This window comes from Syngnathus leptorhynchus, chromosome 4 (assembly GCF_054491065.1).
Source record: "Syngnathus leptorhynchus isolate UIUO chromosome 4, UIUO_Slep, whole genome shotgun sequence".
Lineage (NCBI taxonomy): Eukaryota > Metazoa > Chordata > Actinopteri > Syngnathiformes > Syngnathidae > Syngnathus > Syngnathus leptorhynchus.
The window spans coordinates 12,855,607-12,872,337 of NC_141198.1; the positions used below are offsets into that span (position 1 = coordinate 12,855,607).

Consider the following 16,731-nt stretch of genomic DNA (forward strand, 5'->3'; position numbering starts at 1 on the left):
AAGTCTCTTTAAAAATAGCACTTGTAAGATGGAAAATTGATCAAGTTGTTCACCTGGACTTCCTCGCAGGCCTTTTGAATACTCACACGATCATCTGAATTGATTAAATTTAGCACGCCTGAAGCGTTTCTGCGTCTTTTCCCCTCCATTGAGCTTTATGGTCCACAACTATTAATGACTAGTGGGAGCTCTGTTGTACATATATTGAGTAGAACGCAAAGGAACACTTCGACTTTTGTGTAAATGTGCAGTTTTGTACAGGATTTAAACGATATTTCCTCTTATGCTTCCTCCAAATAAACACATCCGAGAGATAAACTTGACATTCCTTCCGACAATTGATCCAAGTTTTGCGTTTGTTCCGTCTTTCTACACTATTTTTGTCGCCCGTGGTAAAACAAGGACGTGCAATATGTTAGTTAATTTTGGCAGCGACTGCAGGAAGGCAAAATGCTGCCGTCACCTCATTTGCACCTCCGCTGCAGTCTGCCCCTTCCCACTTGACTCGATAGGACGTTATGAAAACACGCCACTTGGTTCCTGCTCATTATGGGAGCAGCTTATTGAGCGTCTGTGGGAACAGACTTCACTGGTCTTTGGAGCCTTGGTCGACTTAGTTTCATGATATGCGAGGATGTTGAAGGATTTAATAGTTCAAGTTGGAATAAGTGCAGAGGAGCCTTGGTATATTTCAAAATAATGTACAGTTACTCATTTCTATTTTAGGATATAATCAACAGTATGCGAACATTTGATCTGGCGTTTTCAAACTTGGATCCGCCAGAGCGCAAAGGGCAGCATCGACACCCCCCCAAAAAAGAATCCACTATCCGACGACTTGAGTGAAGATCTAATTAGCCCAAAATGCCTTAAACACAATACTTTTGGTTTCATCTTTGGGTTAGCTATTTTTCTTCACTCTACTCCTTCTACTTAACACTTCTCCAGTTTGACTTTGACGAAGCGTACCTGTCATGCTTTCAAAGCACTATTTCTGGCAAGGCTGGAGATCTTTCACACATCTGTTTTTCCCTTGCTCTTTGTTTTCCCATCAATGTCTCTTGGTTTATATTGCCTTCCCAGCCTTCCATCACCCTTTCCTTTTCTCTTTGGTCCTGCGTCTCTGGCATTTATTGGCAATGAATCAGAGATGATGCAGGAGGGGAGCGATTGGAACCTTCAGGGAAATGGCAGGCTGTTTCCGGACAGGCTTCATCACAGCAGGATGGGAAATGGTCAGAAGAACAGTATATACATTACTCCATCCTCAGGTCGGTCTACTAATGCACGACACGCCCCTTCAATTTCACCCAGGATATAGCTGAGAGGTCATGCAAGTATTTTAAACACCATTTTTATTTGAAGTGAACTTTGAAAGGTGCATTTGCTAGAAGCCTAGTTGCAAATAAAAGCTGGCCAATAGATTGTGGCCTATTTTATAGATGGCCTTCTTTTAGGGGTTTTGCAAGCAGGAACTGTGGAGGAGCTAATGGATGGACAGAAAGTGGAATGGAGTGACAATTCCACTCCAGGTGAAAGGTTAATACACTGCCATAAATGGGTGAGATGCCGATAAATACAGAAAGGTGCACGTATCGAGAAAATTGGCTGCTTTATCTGTGAGAGAACACGAAGGCCCGCTGAAGCTTCAACTCGATCTGTCCTAGCGAGACGTAGTGACCGGTGGAGTTTTGTGCATGTCATTCGATGTGACAATAAAGGTGAGATCAAAGAACACTTCATCGACAGTAGAAAAACACTTTTATCTTTAACTCGGGAAAACGTTCCGAGCGTGTGTTCTCTCACACTAATCATGGCATCAATAGGTTGTTGTTGTTAGCTGGCTCCTGTTTCATTTGACCCAACAAACAACAATTAGTAAGTAAGATTTGTGCTGCACGGAGAGAGACACTCCTATTTTCCACAGTTAAAGGTAGACAATTCCAATCTATCAGTAGCAGCCGACTTTTTTTATTCTGAGCGATGGCTCCTTTCGTGTTGCGTTAATGAGCAAAGGGGATGAAACGTGAGAGTGCCAGTGTGTATTTGTCTCATTTATCATTCAGTAGCAGTTCTGCTTTTTGGGGTCGTTTAAAATCTCTCAAGTGAGGGAATCTCTGCTTTGTGTCGCTTTTGTGTTTATTGCCTGAGTCAATATGCGTTCCAAATATGTTCAGAACTGATGATATCAATTGATTCAACATTAATTACACCACTAGCTTTTTTGTCCCAAAACACTTGAATATAATATCAAACTCTTTTCAAATAATACCCTTGAAAATAGAAGAAGAGAATAGAATAGCTCACAGATTATCTGAGTTAAAAGAAGAAAATGCACCGGAAATGTGCGCTCCATCTGTGTCTTCTTCACAACCCATAAAAATAATTGTCAAGCAAGAGCGACCCTGCCGTCGTTTTTTAGTCGAGCTTTCATTAATAACCAATCAGCAGAGTAAAAACATAAACGTATGACAAAGACTCTCCATAACCTCTTTAACACCAATTACTCATTTTCTATCAGCCGGGGCTTCGGTGTCATCTTTTGATAAATTGGTGGTATAGAAAGAGCATGAAAACGCACTTAAGTGGTTTTTTTTTTTTCAGTCTGCCTCTTATTCTTGACATTTCGTTATATGTTCCGTAATTTTCCTTTCTATGTTGACTTGACATAATAAAGAAAATGTGGGTCGGTATGCAGAGGCTGATGGATTGAGACAACTCTTTCTCAGTGACGCCTCATAGATTTCATAGGTACGCTGGCTAATGTTTTGCTGTGTAATTATTGCAGCGTGCTAAGCGCTGAAACATCTGTCGGTCCCACTAACGACTGGGGAGCCAACGGGCCCCTCTGACGGCCCTAACGCAATTAGCCTCGTCAAAAAGAGACACACACACACACACGCATACTTGCACACGCATGCAAAAAGTGATGTCAGCTGTGTGCTGCTGTGTTCCAAAGATGATGAATAGCTTCGCCAGAGATCTGTGTGTGCGTGTGTTGTCGAAGGGTGTATAGAAACTTGGATCCCCCTCTGACTAGCTGCCTTGTAATGTATACAGCTATCTTTGCTGTTGTGTTTACACGGACATCGATATTCTGATATGAAGCCAATAGCCATAGTATTTGTAGGAGGAAGATAGGGAGATCAGACCTCCAACTTTGGATAGCTCTATTCCGCCCAGTATGACTCTCTTGGAGAAAAGGAGCTCAGATTTTTTTTTTTTTAATCTGTAATATAACGTTTTCGAAAGACTGCATGGTGAATGTTCGTGAGCTGGTCATGAAACTTCATAAAAGCCAGGAAAGCACCATGCTGCCCGTGAAATATGAAATATCCCAAGCCATCATTTTTGTCAACCTCTCAGATACAATGTTGCCAAATAAAACACATTGAAACAACAAAAAGATGACAATAAATCATTTATTGCAAAGGGAGCTTTGCCGAGTTCTCGCGTGTTGTTATGCACGATGGTGGCTCCCGCTTTGAACTTTTGGTCAACTTCACAATTTCACGGTGTTAGGATGGTTCAACATTAGCGAGTAGGAAAGCCACGGAGGTGACAAATATGTTCCCTCACAAAAGAAGCTGTAATTCACTCTGCCAAAGGAATGACAACATGGAATTATTGTCTCACTCCATCCAAAGTCTGCTGTAATCTCAGATCTCGTTAGACAGGCCGGCGCACTGGCGTGAAAGCCATCGAGTCGGTGCCAACTGCAGGCACTTTGGGCGTCTGGGCTATCATGTGATGCGAGGCTGGACGCGGGCTTATCGCAGCAAATAGAAGGATTATATTCCCCGGGAGTTTCCACTTTCTAATGTAACACCAAGAAAACATTTTGAATGTGTTTTTCCATTTCCCTCTGTCGTCTCTGTAGCGCTTTGGGCCGTGGGTTGATGTGCCCAGCGTGTGCGACTTGATGCTTTTATGAGCGTTTCCCTGGCCGAGATAACTGCTTTTAGTCCTTTCTGAATACCTCTCATGTACTTTGACTTCAGACACAAAAGCAAATTCACAGTGTGTTTTCCTGAATATGACCTTTCTGTTCATTGGCTCTGGCCAGCGTCTCTGTGCCGTCTCCTCTCCGTTCGTCGCTCACCGCCACTCCCTGCTCTTGTTTGCAAGTCATCTCATCTTTGGTCTCATTGTTCCTGCTGTCTGTACTCTATACTCTGCTCTCTTTGTGCATTTTTTGGTTTTGATCCTGCAGCCATTCCTGATACTTATTTTCCTTATAGCACCCAATGGCGAAAGGTACAGTCAATTCTTTTGTGCTACAAAACCTTTGTGCTTTTTTTTCTCCTGTCTGCAGTTGGTCTTCTGCTCTTTCTGGGTGTAGGTGGCCTTGAACCCGCAGCCTTCCTGTGCTAAGCCACCGCTAGCCCCCGTTCTGCCCGTACCCTCTTAACCTCAGCAATTATCACGAGCTGCATCCACTACTTCAAATATTTATCGAGGAGTCCTTGAAGGAAGCTACAGTTTGGCCAGAGGTGACTGATGTTTCTTTTCACCCCTCAGGGATGATATTTTACCTCCCACACCCCACGGGATCCGGGGCCAAAATAAATGACAAGAGGAAATTAAATCTGGGACTGCAGCTATTTTCAGCCTTTAGTCACATTTCATACTTGAACACCTTATTTGTTACGATGACGGCTGTTAAGAGTCTGTGAGAGAACTCAATTTAAGATGACCTTTTTCCTTGATTTCTGGAAAGAATTTCTGTGATTGGATGTTAGATGTTTCCGTCTTCCTTGTGTGTGGCAGGAAAGTACCTCCACAAAGGGAGGAATATTTCAATGAAATATTAGCTGGCTATTTTGTCTGGTGAACTACTTACTGTGATCAGGAATTTACAGCTCCTCCTAGGTTTACGACAGTCTGATATACGAGGTTTAGAGATAATGAGGTCGTGAAATAAGCTAGTTTATTTGCATTGCGATGTAAGAACACAAGGAGAGCTCAGCTAACTCTGTAATATTTTTTTATTGGCTTTTATATTTATAGGTGGGATGTGTTTTTCATCCAAATTTCGATTGTAACTATGACTTATCTACTGGGTAAACATAGTTTAGTGATAGACCACCATTATGTAAGTGCAAATTCGAGGTATGCCGCTGCCTTAGAACTGAGCCATAAACGGAGGCCCAGCCATCTGGCCAAAAACTGGTTCTCAGTTCTTTGTTGGTTTTTTTTTCAAGTTGTTCTGAAGCCACCGTCATTTCCTTCTCACCCCCCTAGTTACACAGGCTAAAGGTCCAAATGTTCAGTTATGGAAATACACCACAGCCAGATCACGCCCTCATTTGATTCATTTGTTTCTGCACGCTATCTAAATCTTCTCCTTTCAAAGGCAACGCTAGGCAGCCGCTTCCGAGACCCTGGGTTCAATCCCCAAGTTGCGGACCAAATTGGATCTAAGAGGTCTTTTTACACCTTGGCAGAGGAGCCGGAAAGTGAAAAAGACACTTTTCTATCTTGGACTCCCCAGACTAAACAGAACACAAACCCCCTCACTAAACTAGGATGAAGGCGTAAAGATAAAAAATAGTCGTGAGGGTAGCCGAGGAGTTGCTTACGTCTCCATCGGCAATGGAACGGCGGATTGCGGCAACTGTGATTGGGCTCCAAGGGAGGCATTCTCTCGGGACGGCTCCATTTGTGGGTTTCAAAAAATGCTGGAGATTAATTCAAGTCCCTCCTGGTTTTGGAGCTGTGTGTGCGGATGTGTGAATGATTGAGTCAAAGTGGTGATGAGCAGCAGAGAAAACGTGGTAATTGCCTTGCCGATCGGGGCCAAACTGCAGGAAGGTATCGTTTTACATAACAACAGCTGCACAAAGACAGAACAAAGTGCTGATGGAAAGTTATCTGATGGCGTGCACATGCTGGCATCACAAACCATCTTCCCTCATGGCAAAACCCACAGGGATATTTCGGACTAGCTTAACCTCTGCCTAGCCACCCTTCGGTGAACCCACGCTGTTCTATGATTGGTCGAAAAACTGTTTATGTACACTCTTCAGATTGGGCGCTACGTAGAGCAACAAGCAGTGGGAGACACTTAGACAGAAAGCTTGGGCACTGTGGGAACTTTTGGAGACCTGGCAGCCATTTAATACGCACGTGTAGCACGTATTGCGACTATCCTATATGTGTAAAAACTTGAGCAGGGGTGTGAGCTAGCTGTGTTCACACAAACACATCGCGCTTTCGAACAAAGCCTCAGGCTAGTGCAACTGACCCGTCACTGACCTTTTGAGGAGATAAACAGGATAGTACAGCATATTGTTTCCATGTGTTTGCTGAAAATAGTTTGCAGTCAGTGATATAAATGTTTGCATGAAATAATTAATACCTAGGAAATGTCCACATTGTGGGACCAATGTGGAACGAACTGGTGAACAAATATTTCTATTTATTTTCTTTGTTTCTGGACAACGAGTGACTATACTCAAGACCAGCTGCTTGTCAAGCCAGAGGCATGTGCTTAATTCTTCTGCTTGTCGATTTGATTGGATGTGTCACGTTTCCCGGCCGGATCGGTGAAAAAAAACATTTAGCGTATCGGGCGCAAAGATGAAATGAATCACGTTTGTTTTCCAATGGCCCCAGTTGATTGGCATTTCTGTGTGTGCTTGTGTTTTGAATATTTTGCCTTCCATTATTTGATCTTTATGGCGACAAACATTCCCGAGTCGGAGAGCACATCAATGGGACATTGATCGCGGCTGCTGTTGCCGCGGGGTTTTCTCCGTGTGTGTCTTGAACACACAAACGCAGTCCTGGAGCCGCTCCTTAGCTAGCAGTTGTTGAAGTGCTTTTCAAATGATAGGCGGGCCGCCGAATGCCCGTAATGATCAGATTACGCCGACTGTAGGTCATCGGCGGAGTGATCGGTCTGTGACCGGAACTATTTGCGATATCATCGGCATGCTGCAGCAGAAGCAGGTGTAAACACCGCCGGAGGAGATGATAGCGCCGGTCCGACGGCTAGCGTGCGACTGGCCGATAACCTTTCGCAATCTCCAATCCCATTACCAGAAAATTGCTTTGCAAATTCTAGAATGTCAGCAAGCCTCTTTTTATTTTTATTTTATTTTTAATAACGTCTCTTTTGACCATATGAAACCACAAGATTGCAGTATCATATCCCCGCAGTCTGGGAATTTTATTTTGCTCTGGCCACTTACCGTATTTATGGACTTTTATATTTATAGCTTTCTGTCATCTCCGCTGTACCTTTTTATTAAAGTCTCCCACACATGCTTCTGCAAGCTGTATAATGAGAAGAGGGACATCTTGGCAACATGTGAGGGCGGGATACGGTTATTTCATCGACTTTACTATGACTTGACTATTTGGGGTATAGGCGCCATAAGAATGGAAAAAAAAAACGAGAGAGAGAGACTTCGATGACTGCAACGCTTTACCGTTATTTATCTGCCTTACATCATTTGGTTTTAAAGTCTCTCGTCTTGCTCTTTTACTCCCAACCATCTGCCCCATCTTTGCTCCGCGTTTAAATTCTGAGCAGCCGTATCCAGCACTTACGGGCTAATTAAACGTGCGAGTGTTTGTGATGCCACTTAGGCTGTCGCGGCCCGCGCCGAATCCCAGCAGCTGTCCGGCGCGCCGTTTCTCGTCAAGACCCGCGAACGCCACCGCAGTTAAAGCAGATGAATGTTTGGAGTCCTAAATCAAGGCTAAAATAAGACGGGGGCAGACAAAGGCGCGCTTGACAGGAAGAGTGAGGAGAAGCGGGCTTGTCGCAGGAGAGCAGACCACCATGGAGACGTGGGGCGGCCGAGGAAGATAAAAACGAAGGGGGGGGGGTGAAACCTTAGTACCTGACACGTACGCCGAGGCCTTTAGCCGCTGGAGCCAGAATGGCTTTTTACAAGCCTGCGGTCAGACAGAAATAAAAGGCAGCCAAGCGGCTGAATGGCATGGCGCACACACACGCAAGTCAATGGCCTCTCAGAAATCACAGTTTGGTTTTATAATGTCACAGTTATTCAACGTCGCCAAACCCTTTAATGCGCTACGACTGAACAAGCAGCGCGCTCTCCCTTGGGGGTTAGCGGGCGCGCAAGCAGGGCGCGCAAGCAGGGGAAAAAAAGCATTAGCAACACCTCTGTGCGCCTTTGAAAGGTGTCAATGGCAGAATGTTCTTTGGGGTCATTATATACAATACATTTTAGAGTCAGCAATCCTTGACTCTTTTTTCCAGGCTTTTGTGCGTCTCCCCGTTTGCAGGAATGCTTTTGTCGTTGACTTACGATCATCTCCAGTTAAAGCTGTCATTAATTAGTCATGGAGCAGATGAGCATTCATCTTGCCAAGGTTTACCTGTGACCGCTGGGCAGATGCGATGGAATGAACGGAGAAAATGAAGGGTTCACTATCAATCCAAGCGTGGGGCCATTACCGGCTCGCTCTGCTATTTACTGTACAAACTCGAGCTCCACTTGGTGCCGTTGCCATGGAGACCCTGATGGATTGCTGGCAAGCACCAGAAACAGATTTAGGATTGAAATGTTTTATCTGGACAACCCCTTTAAATCTCTTTGGGCTGTCTCGGAAAGTGAAGCGCCCAAGAGCGAGCCAAGACAGATTCTGATGTGAATTTGCAACTGTGGTCTTCTCAATTTTGGGTTACATAAACAACCGCATGACCGCTTTAGCTTCTTCCCATGCTTCCGTACGCCCACGTGAGATATTTGGACTTTTTCAAAGCCACCGATACGCACATTCATATCTGTTGTTGTTATGACAGCGGATGTGTGCACGTCATTGTTCTGCGCGGTGTGATTTCCCCGAGGTCTTTGCAAGACCTGGCTCAATATTTACCTGACGGCGCTTGTGTCAGCACTTTGCGTTTGTACGTTAGGGTGCCTGTCGTCTTATAAACGACAATCAGCCTCGCGGCGTTCCGCCATTTCCAAGGACGGTAATGGTCCAATGTGATGCTTCTTTAAAGTTGCATTTTTGTTTGTGAGTGCTTGTTTGTCTGTGTTGTTTTTGTGTGTGCTTGCTGCTAAGTGGTTGTTTGCCATTCTAGCGGCTCTCTCATTAATAAGTGAGCACTCAGCAATGGAGTTCACCTTTCCCCCGTAATTGCTTTCTCTCTGCGTCACACGCACTCACAAACACAATGCAAGTCATGCTAATGAGCAATAAATCAGAAAATGAGCAAGTTTGAGTGCAAAGTATGTAAAAGTCTCTTTTGTATTGTGTTGCGATCCATTCGCCGTTGCGGTTCAGTCGGGTTCCCTCGAATAGTCATTAGGTGTGTTATGCACTTAAGACTTTGCCCCACCTTTCCCATCAAGAACAAAAACACTGGTCGTAACTGTTTTTGCGCGGTTTTCTACACACAAACGTGAAAAAGATAACTGTTGTCCATTTGAGTTGCTAACTAAAACAGCAGCACCTCAGCATTTCAGTAGTCTGTTGTAATGGAGTTTGCTGCAATGGCCAAAAATTGCATGGTGTCTATTTAGTAGAGCCTGACATGTGATCTCTTCTCCGTGTTCTATGCATCAAGGTTTACATTTCGGGAAACCGCATGACTTATCTGTGACATCATCCCCGTCGGCCTTGGTTCCTGTTTGATATCCCAGTTGTCCAAATAAGCATCTTCATGTTGGTGTTCAAGTAAAAAGAAAAACTGCCAGTAGAATAATTGACGTCATATTTAGGAGAGCATTATGATTTTTTTTTTTCTTTCATGTGCCACTGCTGGCTGCTAAATTGTTATGGCGACAGTGGCGCAGACGTATTGATTAGCAGCACGTGTGCATAGAGGCACACCACATTTGGCGGAGCTGTGTGTGTGTGTGTGTGTGTGAGTGTGTGCGTGTGTGCGTGTGTGTGTGTGTGTGTGTGTGTGTGTGTGTGTGTGTGTGTGTGTGTGTGTGTGTGTGTGTGTGTGTGTGTGTGTGTGTGTGCGTGCGATAGATCTATGGTTTATTGCTTTGGAATTTTTTAAAGAGTGAGAGGGTGAGTGAGATCATGGGTGGGCCTCACAGAAGCCCTCCAGAGATGGGGGCCCCACTTCAGAGAGTGCTCGAGCTTTACAATATGGGAAGAGGAGGTACGCAAAGTGAAGATGAAGACTGGATCTCACATTTTCACGTTAAAGCCTCTCCAGTGTGTGCCTGTGTGCTCTCAGTAGCCACAACTGCATGCTGATGCTTCGCGATTTGTTTCCTTGCAGTGAAGTTGGATGGACGGGCTGGATGACAGGAGAAACAGACGAGTGGTTGAATCTTTGCTAGATGGATTGTTGGCTTGCATTATGGAAGCTTAGGTGGCTTAATGGTTGGCGATGTGGTTGGTTGATGGGTGGTTTGAAAGACTGACAGATGGTTGGCTAGATGGGTGGTGGAAAGTGTGGATTGCTGCAAGTTGGGGCTGAGGGTAGCTAGATGATCTGAAGACTCGGATAACTGAGGCCAACCATCGATCTGGATTTTCTTCTTCTTTTGTCAAAAAATGGAAAGCAGTTTCAAGGACTCGGAATATATCTTGAGGTGACAGCACGGTGAAATCATAGTTAGCAAACCCGCCTCACTCTTCTGAAGCTCTGGGTTCAAATTTCATCTCCGACTTTTGCTTATGATGTTCACATGTGTCCTTCTGGGTATTCATCTTTCAAACAGTTAGGTTAGGTTCATTGTAAACTAGAAATTTGAATGTGCCCAACTGCTGCAGTTATGCATATGGCGATGGATTATAGATGGATGGGTGGCTGTAGGCTACAGTATTAGATGGATGGATGGATGGATGAAGTATGTTGCATGAGAGCATCTACTTCCTGTCTTCCTCCCGGTTGTTCTTCACGCTCTCACACTAACTTTCAAATGAGCCTCCATGGAGGCCTGAGCCATTAATGTTGTCCCAGAAGGGAAGCCCCTCAGGGAAGGTTCGTCTGGGAGCTGAGAGCCTTCTCTCCCCGGAGGAGTCTGAATCACCGTGGCACATAGCAGCCCACATCCATCGCCGGAATCATCTTTTCCATTCGCCGCTGACTTGTCGTCATCCCTCGTGGCCTTTCCACAGGAAAAGAAGTCCAAGCCTTTTAGTCTTTCTGAAGAGGTTTTCCTCGGCTGCTTTTACCCTTCGCAAGCGGCATTGAGTCGACTTGCTCCCTCAGCTTTATTAAAATGTTACACTTTTATTGCTTTCTTAATTCCTCCGCTTTACACTCCATTTCTGCCTCTTTTGCTAATATCCCCCAGTTGCAAAGGATGCGCTCAGTTTAGCATATTTATTTCATTACCGCATTCGGCGCACTTTTATTATCTCCATGCTTCTTGCCTTCCTTCCAACGGATGCTTTAATTGACTTATATTGATGTGTTCTGTCTCTGCGCCGTGTGCAAAATGAAACTTCCTGGAAATGCCACAAAATGAAAATATGTTTGCAAAGATGTGATACGTGCCATTCGGATGAGTCGAGGAGCCCGAGGTGGCATTTAAGCGCAGTATTTTCACATTTTTGGGGTCAAGCTATTTACGTATTTGCTTTTTTTGTCTACAGGTGACCTCAGAGCAACTTGTATTGCTTTTGGAGCTCCTCTTAGAAGAAGCCAAGCTGAGCGCATCCACCATGCGCATTTTGTCTCGCGCCTACGACCTGCACAATCAAGACGCTGAGGTAAGCTACGCACACACACACACACACACACACACACACACACACACACACACACACACACACACACACACACACACACACGCACGCAGTCTCCGAGAATAACGAGTGCAAGGTCTCCTCTCGCCTCCCGACCCAGCTTCCAGCGCGCTGAGTAATGCGTAGTAAATTCTCCCTGTAATAGCAACTCTCCGCTTTACAGCCGCCATTACTGAGTAAAATCCCACAAGTATGCACGTCATGTTTTTTTTTTTTAAGTGCTGCACAAAGTTCCTTAATGGTACTATTAACAAAATGAGCGTGTATGTGTGCTTTTCTTGTCTCTATTTGTTCTCTCCTGCACCCGCCGGTCGCCGCTTTAAGTCCATGATGAAATGAGTGGACGCACAGGAAAGTTGGAATATGCCGAAAAAAAGTCAAACCAAAGTTTAGACCACCGTGTTGTGTGCCGCCACGCGAGACCTTCGCTTAGTGAGAATCGAACGGACTAGCTTGACTTTTTCTTTCACTTTTTTATGTGTGATGTCACCAAAAAGTGTGATAGCCGTAGAATAGGGCAAATAGTAAAATAAATAAATAAATAAATAAATAAATAAATAAATAAATGTAATTGAACCCCCCTCCCTAAATTCTTTTTCTATAAAGACCTATAATTGTTTCAACTGTTTACCACAAACCTTGATCCCAAACGGTTATTAAATCAGGCAATACCTCGAAAATGCTCCAGGTGATGTTTTTTTTATTTGAAATGTATAATTCGATGGTTAAGTTCTCTTTACACGCGTATGACGGTTAAGGCTGATAAACCAGTACAAGTTTATCTATTCAACTATTCGCTCTACATTATTCCCTTTGGGAAAGCTTTCAACAATTCAAAGTCAACTACGGTCACAGAGTGAAAACAAGGTAAAGTCTTTTTTAGTCCTTGTCGTCGGCCTACTCAAAATTTGGCTCCAGGGCCACGATTGCTACGCTTAGTTGAATTTCCCGGCACACGGGAGGAGAGTCGTACTCCAGAGTTTCCAGGAAAAAACCTTGAGTGTGTACTAAAAATACACCGGGCCATTATGCACATGGCGGTGCATGGAAAAACACTTAGGCAAATACAAGCGCTCTCACACACACACACACACACACACACACACACACACACACACACACACACACACACACACACACACACACACACACACTCGAACACACACACATGAACACACACTCCTTTCTTGAGGAACATTTCTCATCTGAAGAAGTGTGTTCATCATCTCCATTGATTTATTGTCAGTGTGCTTCTTCTGCATCTTCTCTGCACAAGACTGATGATAGCCAAGCGACAATTTTCATAACGCTGCCTGGACTTTAGCCACCAACTATTTGTCTTCATGTAGTTTGTCGTATTTTGAACCTCTTCATGACCGTTTAGTCACAGTTGCCCTGGAAAACCTGGAGAGCGCTTGACCCATTTCCACTCATGGAAAATGGAAAAAAATAATTGACGATTGCTCAGACCTTCCACCAAATGGGGCCATTTCCACTTCAACTTTTTGCTCCTCTGCTTGTTGAGTCACGTGGGAGGTGGGTCACTTTTTTAAGGTTACTTCAATTCATTGTCTGGTTAATGTGGAAGAGGGGTAGCTATAAAATGTAAGAATCCCCTTTTTGAGCTTGGAAAACCGAGTGCTATTATTGTCTCTTTTTGCTTGGCACCTCGTCCCACTCATAATCAGCCTGGATGGATTCCAGCTCACCTTATGACCTTAATGTGGATAAGCGGTGTAGAAAATGATGGATGGATGCTTGGCGGGGAGTAAAGAAAGTCCATAGAAGGGAGAAACACATGATGCTGCTATTCGTGTTGGTCACAGCAACTTGATTGGATGTGAAAAGCTGCTGGAAAAGTTCAGCATCTGTTTTTAGCGCTAGACGTATGAAGTCGACGGCGTTGCTGTGAGCGAGTCGTGCCAAGCTTGGCTTTCAGTCGGGCTGAAGGAAATAAGGCGGCTGCCCGCAAATTTGCCTGCCCCTGTGGGACGCTGCGAGTGACCACGCATGTACCAAGGCGAGACTGAGTGGAGCATGTGTCTGCATGTATGAGGCCTGCTGCGTGACTTTGGCCCGCTTCCTTTTCCCATGTGATGTCCAACAATTGTGAACTGAAATGTGCATTTAATGTAGATATTTGTTCAACATGTCCTATTTTTTTTCCCCATGTGTCAAAGGTCATGTCAACCCAACGCATTGAACGCGTCTGTTTCTCAAATGGAAGCAGCTTCCAAAATGAACGTGTTTTTGTGTAGCACCGTATGCAAATGTAAATATGCGTTAGACTAACATGTTTCAAAACCATTCGATAATGGATAACAGTGAAGTTATTGTCACATATTGAAAGTTGAAGCGTGAATGTTTCCGCACATTATCACGCACTTTACAGAACGACTTTGACACGACAGAGGTGTGTAGTGGGCTGCACTAATAAATAGAGGAATGTCTCCATAAGCGCGAGAGGGGCCCTAAGAGAAAGAATAAGAGCGCCGGCCGAGTCCACGCAGCTGCTGCGCCCCAGGGCTCTCCCCAGGAATGTAACCCGGCCACGGCAACAGCTGCGCGGGGCTGCGTGAGTCGGTGAGCGCCACCACGAGCTGAGCGTAGCGTAGCGCGGCGCGGCCTCCAAACCGCCAGTCGGGGGAATTGACGTGGGCCTTTGCCGCCCACGCCTTCCCACCTGCACGCATATTTCTCATGTTACCTTGGCAATGGAGCACCTACTTTATTCTTGCAAACAACAATTCATAATTGAACATTGCAAAGGTTTGCCGCTAGTGCACGATTTTTGGTGCGGTGATTTTACCTTATGAGTTTGCTCCAGCCCCACCCTCGCCCTAAAAACACTCATCATTTATGTGCTTTTTTTTTTTTTATGATGCGTTCAATGTTAGTTTTTAGAGTCCTAATGGAGGCGAGCCATTAGTGCACCTTGGAAAAGAAGCCAGAGAGTGTTTGTCCTCCAAAGTTCATCCTGATGTTTATGAGTGGTCAAGCATCACGTTTATTCAATCAAGCCTCCCTCCTTTCTTGATGAGCATCTTGAAAAATCAGGTTGACGTCCGACCTTGACGAGGTCACGCGCGTAGCCTCCCTCGTAGAACGTCACGTCACGTCTGGACTGCAGCGGGTCAGGACTGGAGCCAAAATACACTCTCACGCCTTCAGCCAGCACAGATGAGCCGTCAGCTCCATTTAAAGTGTTTTGGTGGCTGCCTGCCAGGCGTGGAGCTCAGCGCTCGGTTGTTTTGCGGACTCAAGGAGACCAGAACTTAAAAGAGCGAGGGGGCTTGCACATAGGTGATGAGGCTTGAGCAATTACATCTTAAACCTGATTTATTTTGGATGAACCTCATTACAAAGGTTAGGACTGTTTTCCGTAGCATTTTCTGACACATTTAAGATGAAGCCGTTGTGTTGTGACAGGTGCGCCATCGCTGGTGCGAGCTGGTGGTCAAGCACAGGTACGCCAGCGCTTACGGCCACGTGGAGCACTTCCTGCTTCATGATCAAGTAAAGACGCACGACACACATGGTTATCAACTAGTTCATACAATCAAACAGGCATGTTTGCATCACCTATAGGCCATGGGCGTGTATCTGTACGGCGAACTGATGGTTCAGGAGGACGCCGAGCAGCAGGCGCTGGCTCGTCGCTGCCTTTCATCGGCCCGAGAGGAAATGGAGCCATCGGCACGCAGGCTGGTGGAGGAGATGGTGCTCTGACAGGTAAAGGCAAGTCCGTTGTTACTTGTCGTTCGCTCGTCACTTTCAAATGACGTGGCAGCGGCGTTTCAATGAACAGACTAATTGATCTACCAATTTCGATTGATTTCTTTGCTGATGTCATTCATGGTGACATTGTTTTATCTACAACATTACCTCCCCAAGGTTATTAAACAGGTGTGTTTTTTGTAAAACTTGCCGTCCACTATTTGGTCAATGAATGAACTGTCCGAATACTTTTGCACCATTGAAAATCGAGGCAATCGGAGGTACGCTGCAGGAATTCTATAATTCATTGATTTCACAGGTGATATACACTTGCCTTGGCGGAGGTATGTGTTGTCTTGAATACATGCAGACAGGTGCTGTTTTGAGGTCCTTCAAATTAGAGTCAGGGTTTCAAACTCGGGTTTAATGTTCCCAAGTAGATTTCCACTCCACTTGGGATTGGCTTCTTACCTACAGTGACACATTCCTCGCTGATCCTGCATAGTTTCAGTCTCAGGAAGGGGCCTTTTCCAGGCACTCACAGGAGCACCATCAGGACGCATTTGTCAGAGAAGGAATTTGGGAATGCGGAAAGTGAAAGGCGGGGGGGGGGGGGAGTGGATCAGCCAGTGTCATTTTTAAGCCTTAACCCCTAAATGTCCTCTGTTGTTTGTGTATGGTTGCAATTTTCACCGTCCAGAGTGTTTGATGAGTCGAACCAGACCAGACACAAGTTTTTAGAATGGTGTCCATTCCCAGTTAATTCTCATTCATTTCTATGAACAGTGTTCAATTTTTTTTTTTACTGGCGTAAAATGTCCAGCATAAAGACCTTTAGGACTTAATTTCAGCCTTTTCTTCCAATTCTACTGCCTGTAGGTTGATGCAGTGGTAAGGTGTCCCAATGGTTCTGTCCGTTAGTCAACATGTTTACAAAAAGAAAACCATTTTCATTCAAGATTCAGTCTTCTGTGGAGATGACCTTGATGTGCCGCTTTCAACTCGGGTCCGCGTTAACCCGAGTGACGGATTTCCAACATTAAAAATTCGATTTTTACGTAGGTCAGTACGAGAAGACTGCTTTTATCTTATCTCTCTCGCACGCACGTACGCACAGCGACGAGACAGCCAGCTGCCAGGATATGAAAGGCTTTTTGCTGATAAATCTCGCTAATGCAAGTGTAACAATTGTACATCTTGTACATCTAGTCTCCATCTTTGTCCCTTTCAAGGAAAAATGATCACGTATCATAAGAATTTAAGGGTTTAAAAGAAGAGCGAGACCTTGTAGAGCAGGGGTGTCAAACCCCA

General features: G+C 44.9%; 1 protein-coding gene across 5 annotated transcripts in view; it reads left to right on the plus strand.

Moving 5' to 3' along the window:
* Positions 1-16,731, plus strand: part of aopep (aminopeptidase O (putative)) — a 55,777-nt gene that overhangs the window by 36,267 nt on the left and 2,779 nt on the right. Inside the window, exons 14-16 of one of the 5 annotated variants that reach the window (XR_015065858.1) lie at positions 11,551-11,667; positions 15,133-15,170; positions 15,292-15,441. Coding sequence is in view for 3 of the 5 variants with exons in the window: in XM_085909858.1 (XP_085765984.1) it covers positions 11,551-11,667; positions 15,133-15,219; positions 15,292-15,432 (345 nt within the window). In the remaining 2 variants the exon portion in view is untranslated. Of the gene's footprint in view, positions 1-11,550; positions 11,668-15,132; positions 15,220-15,291; positions 15,442-16,731 lie in introns of all 5 variants that reach the window. The other 4 variants (XR_015065857.1, XM_085909858.1, XM_085909857.1 and 1 more) reach the window with 4 other exon arrangements.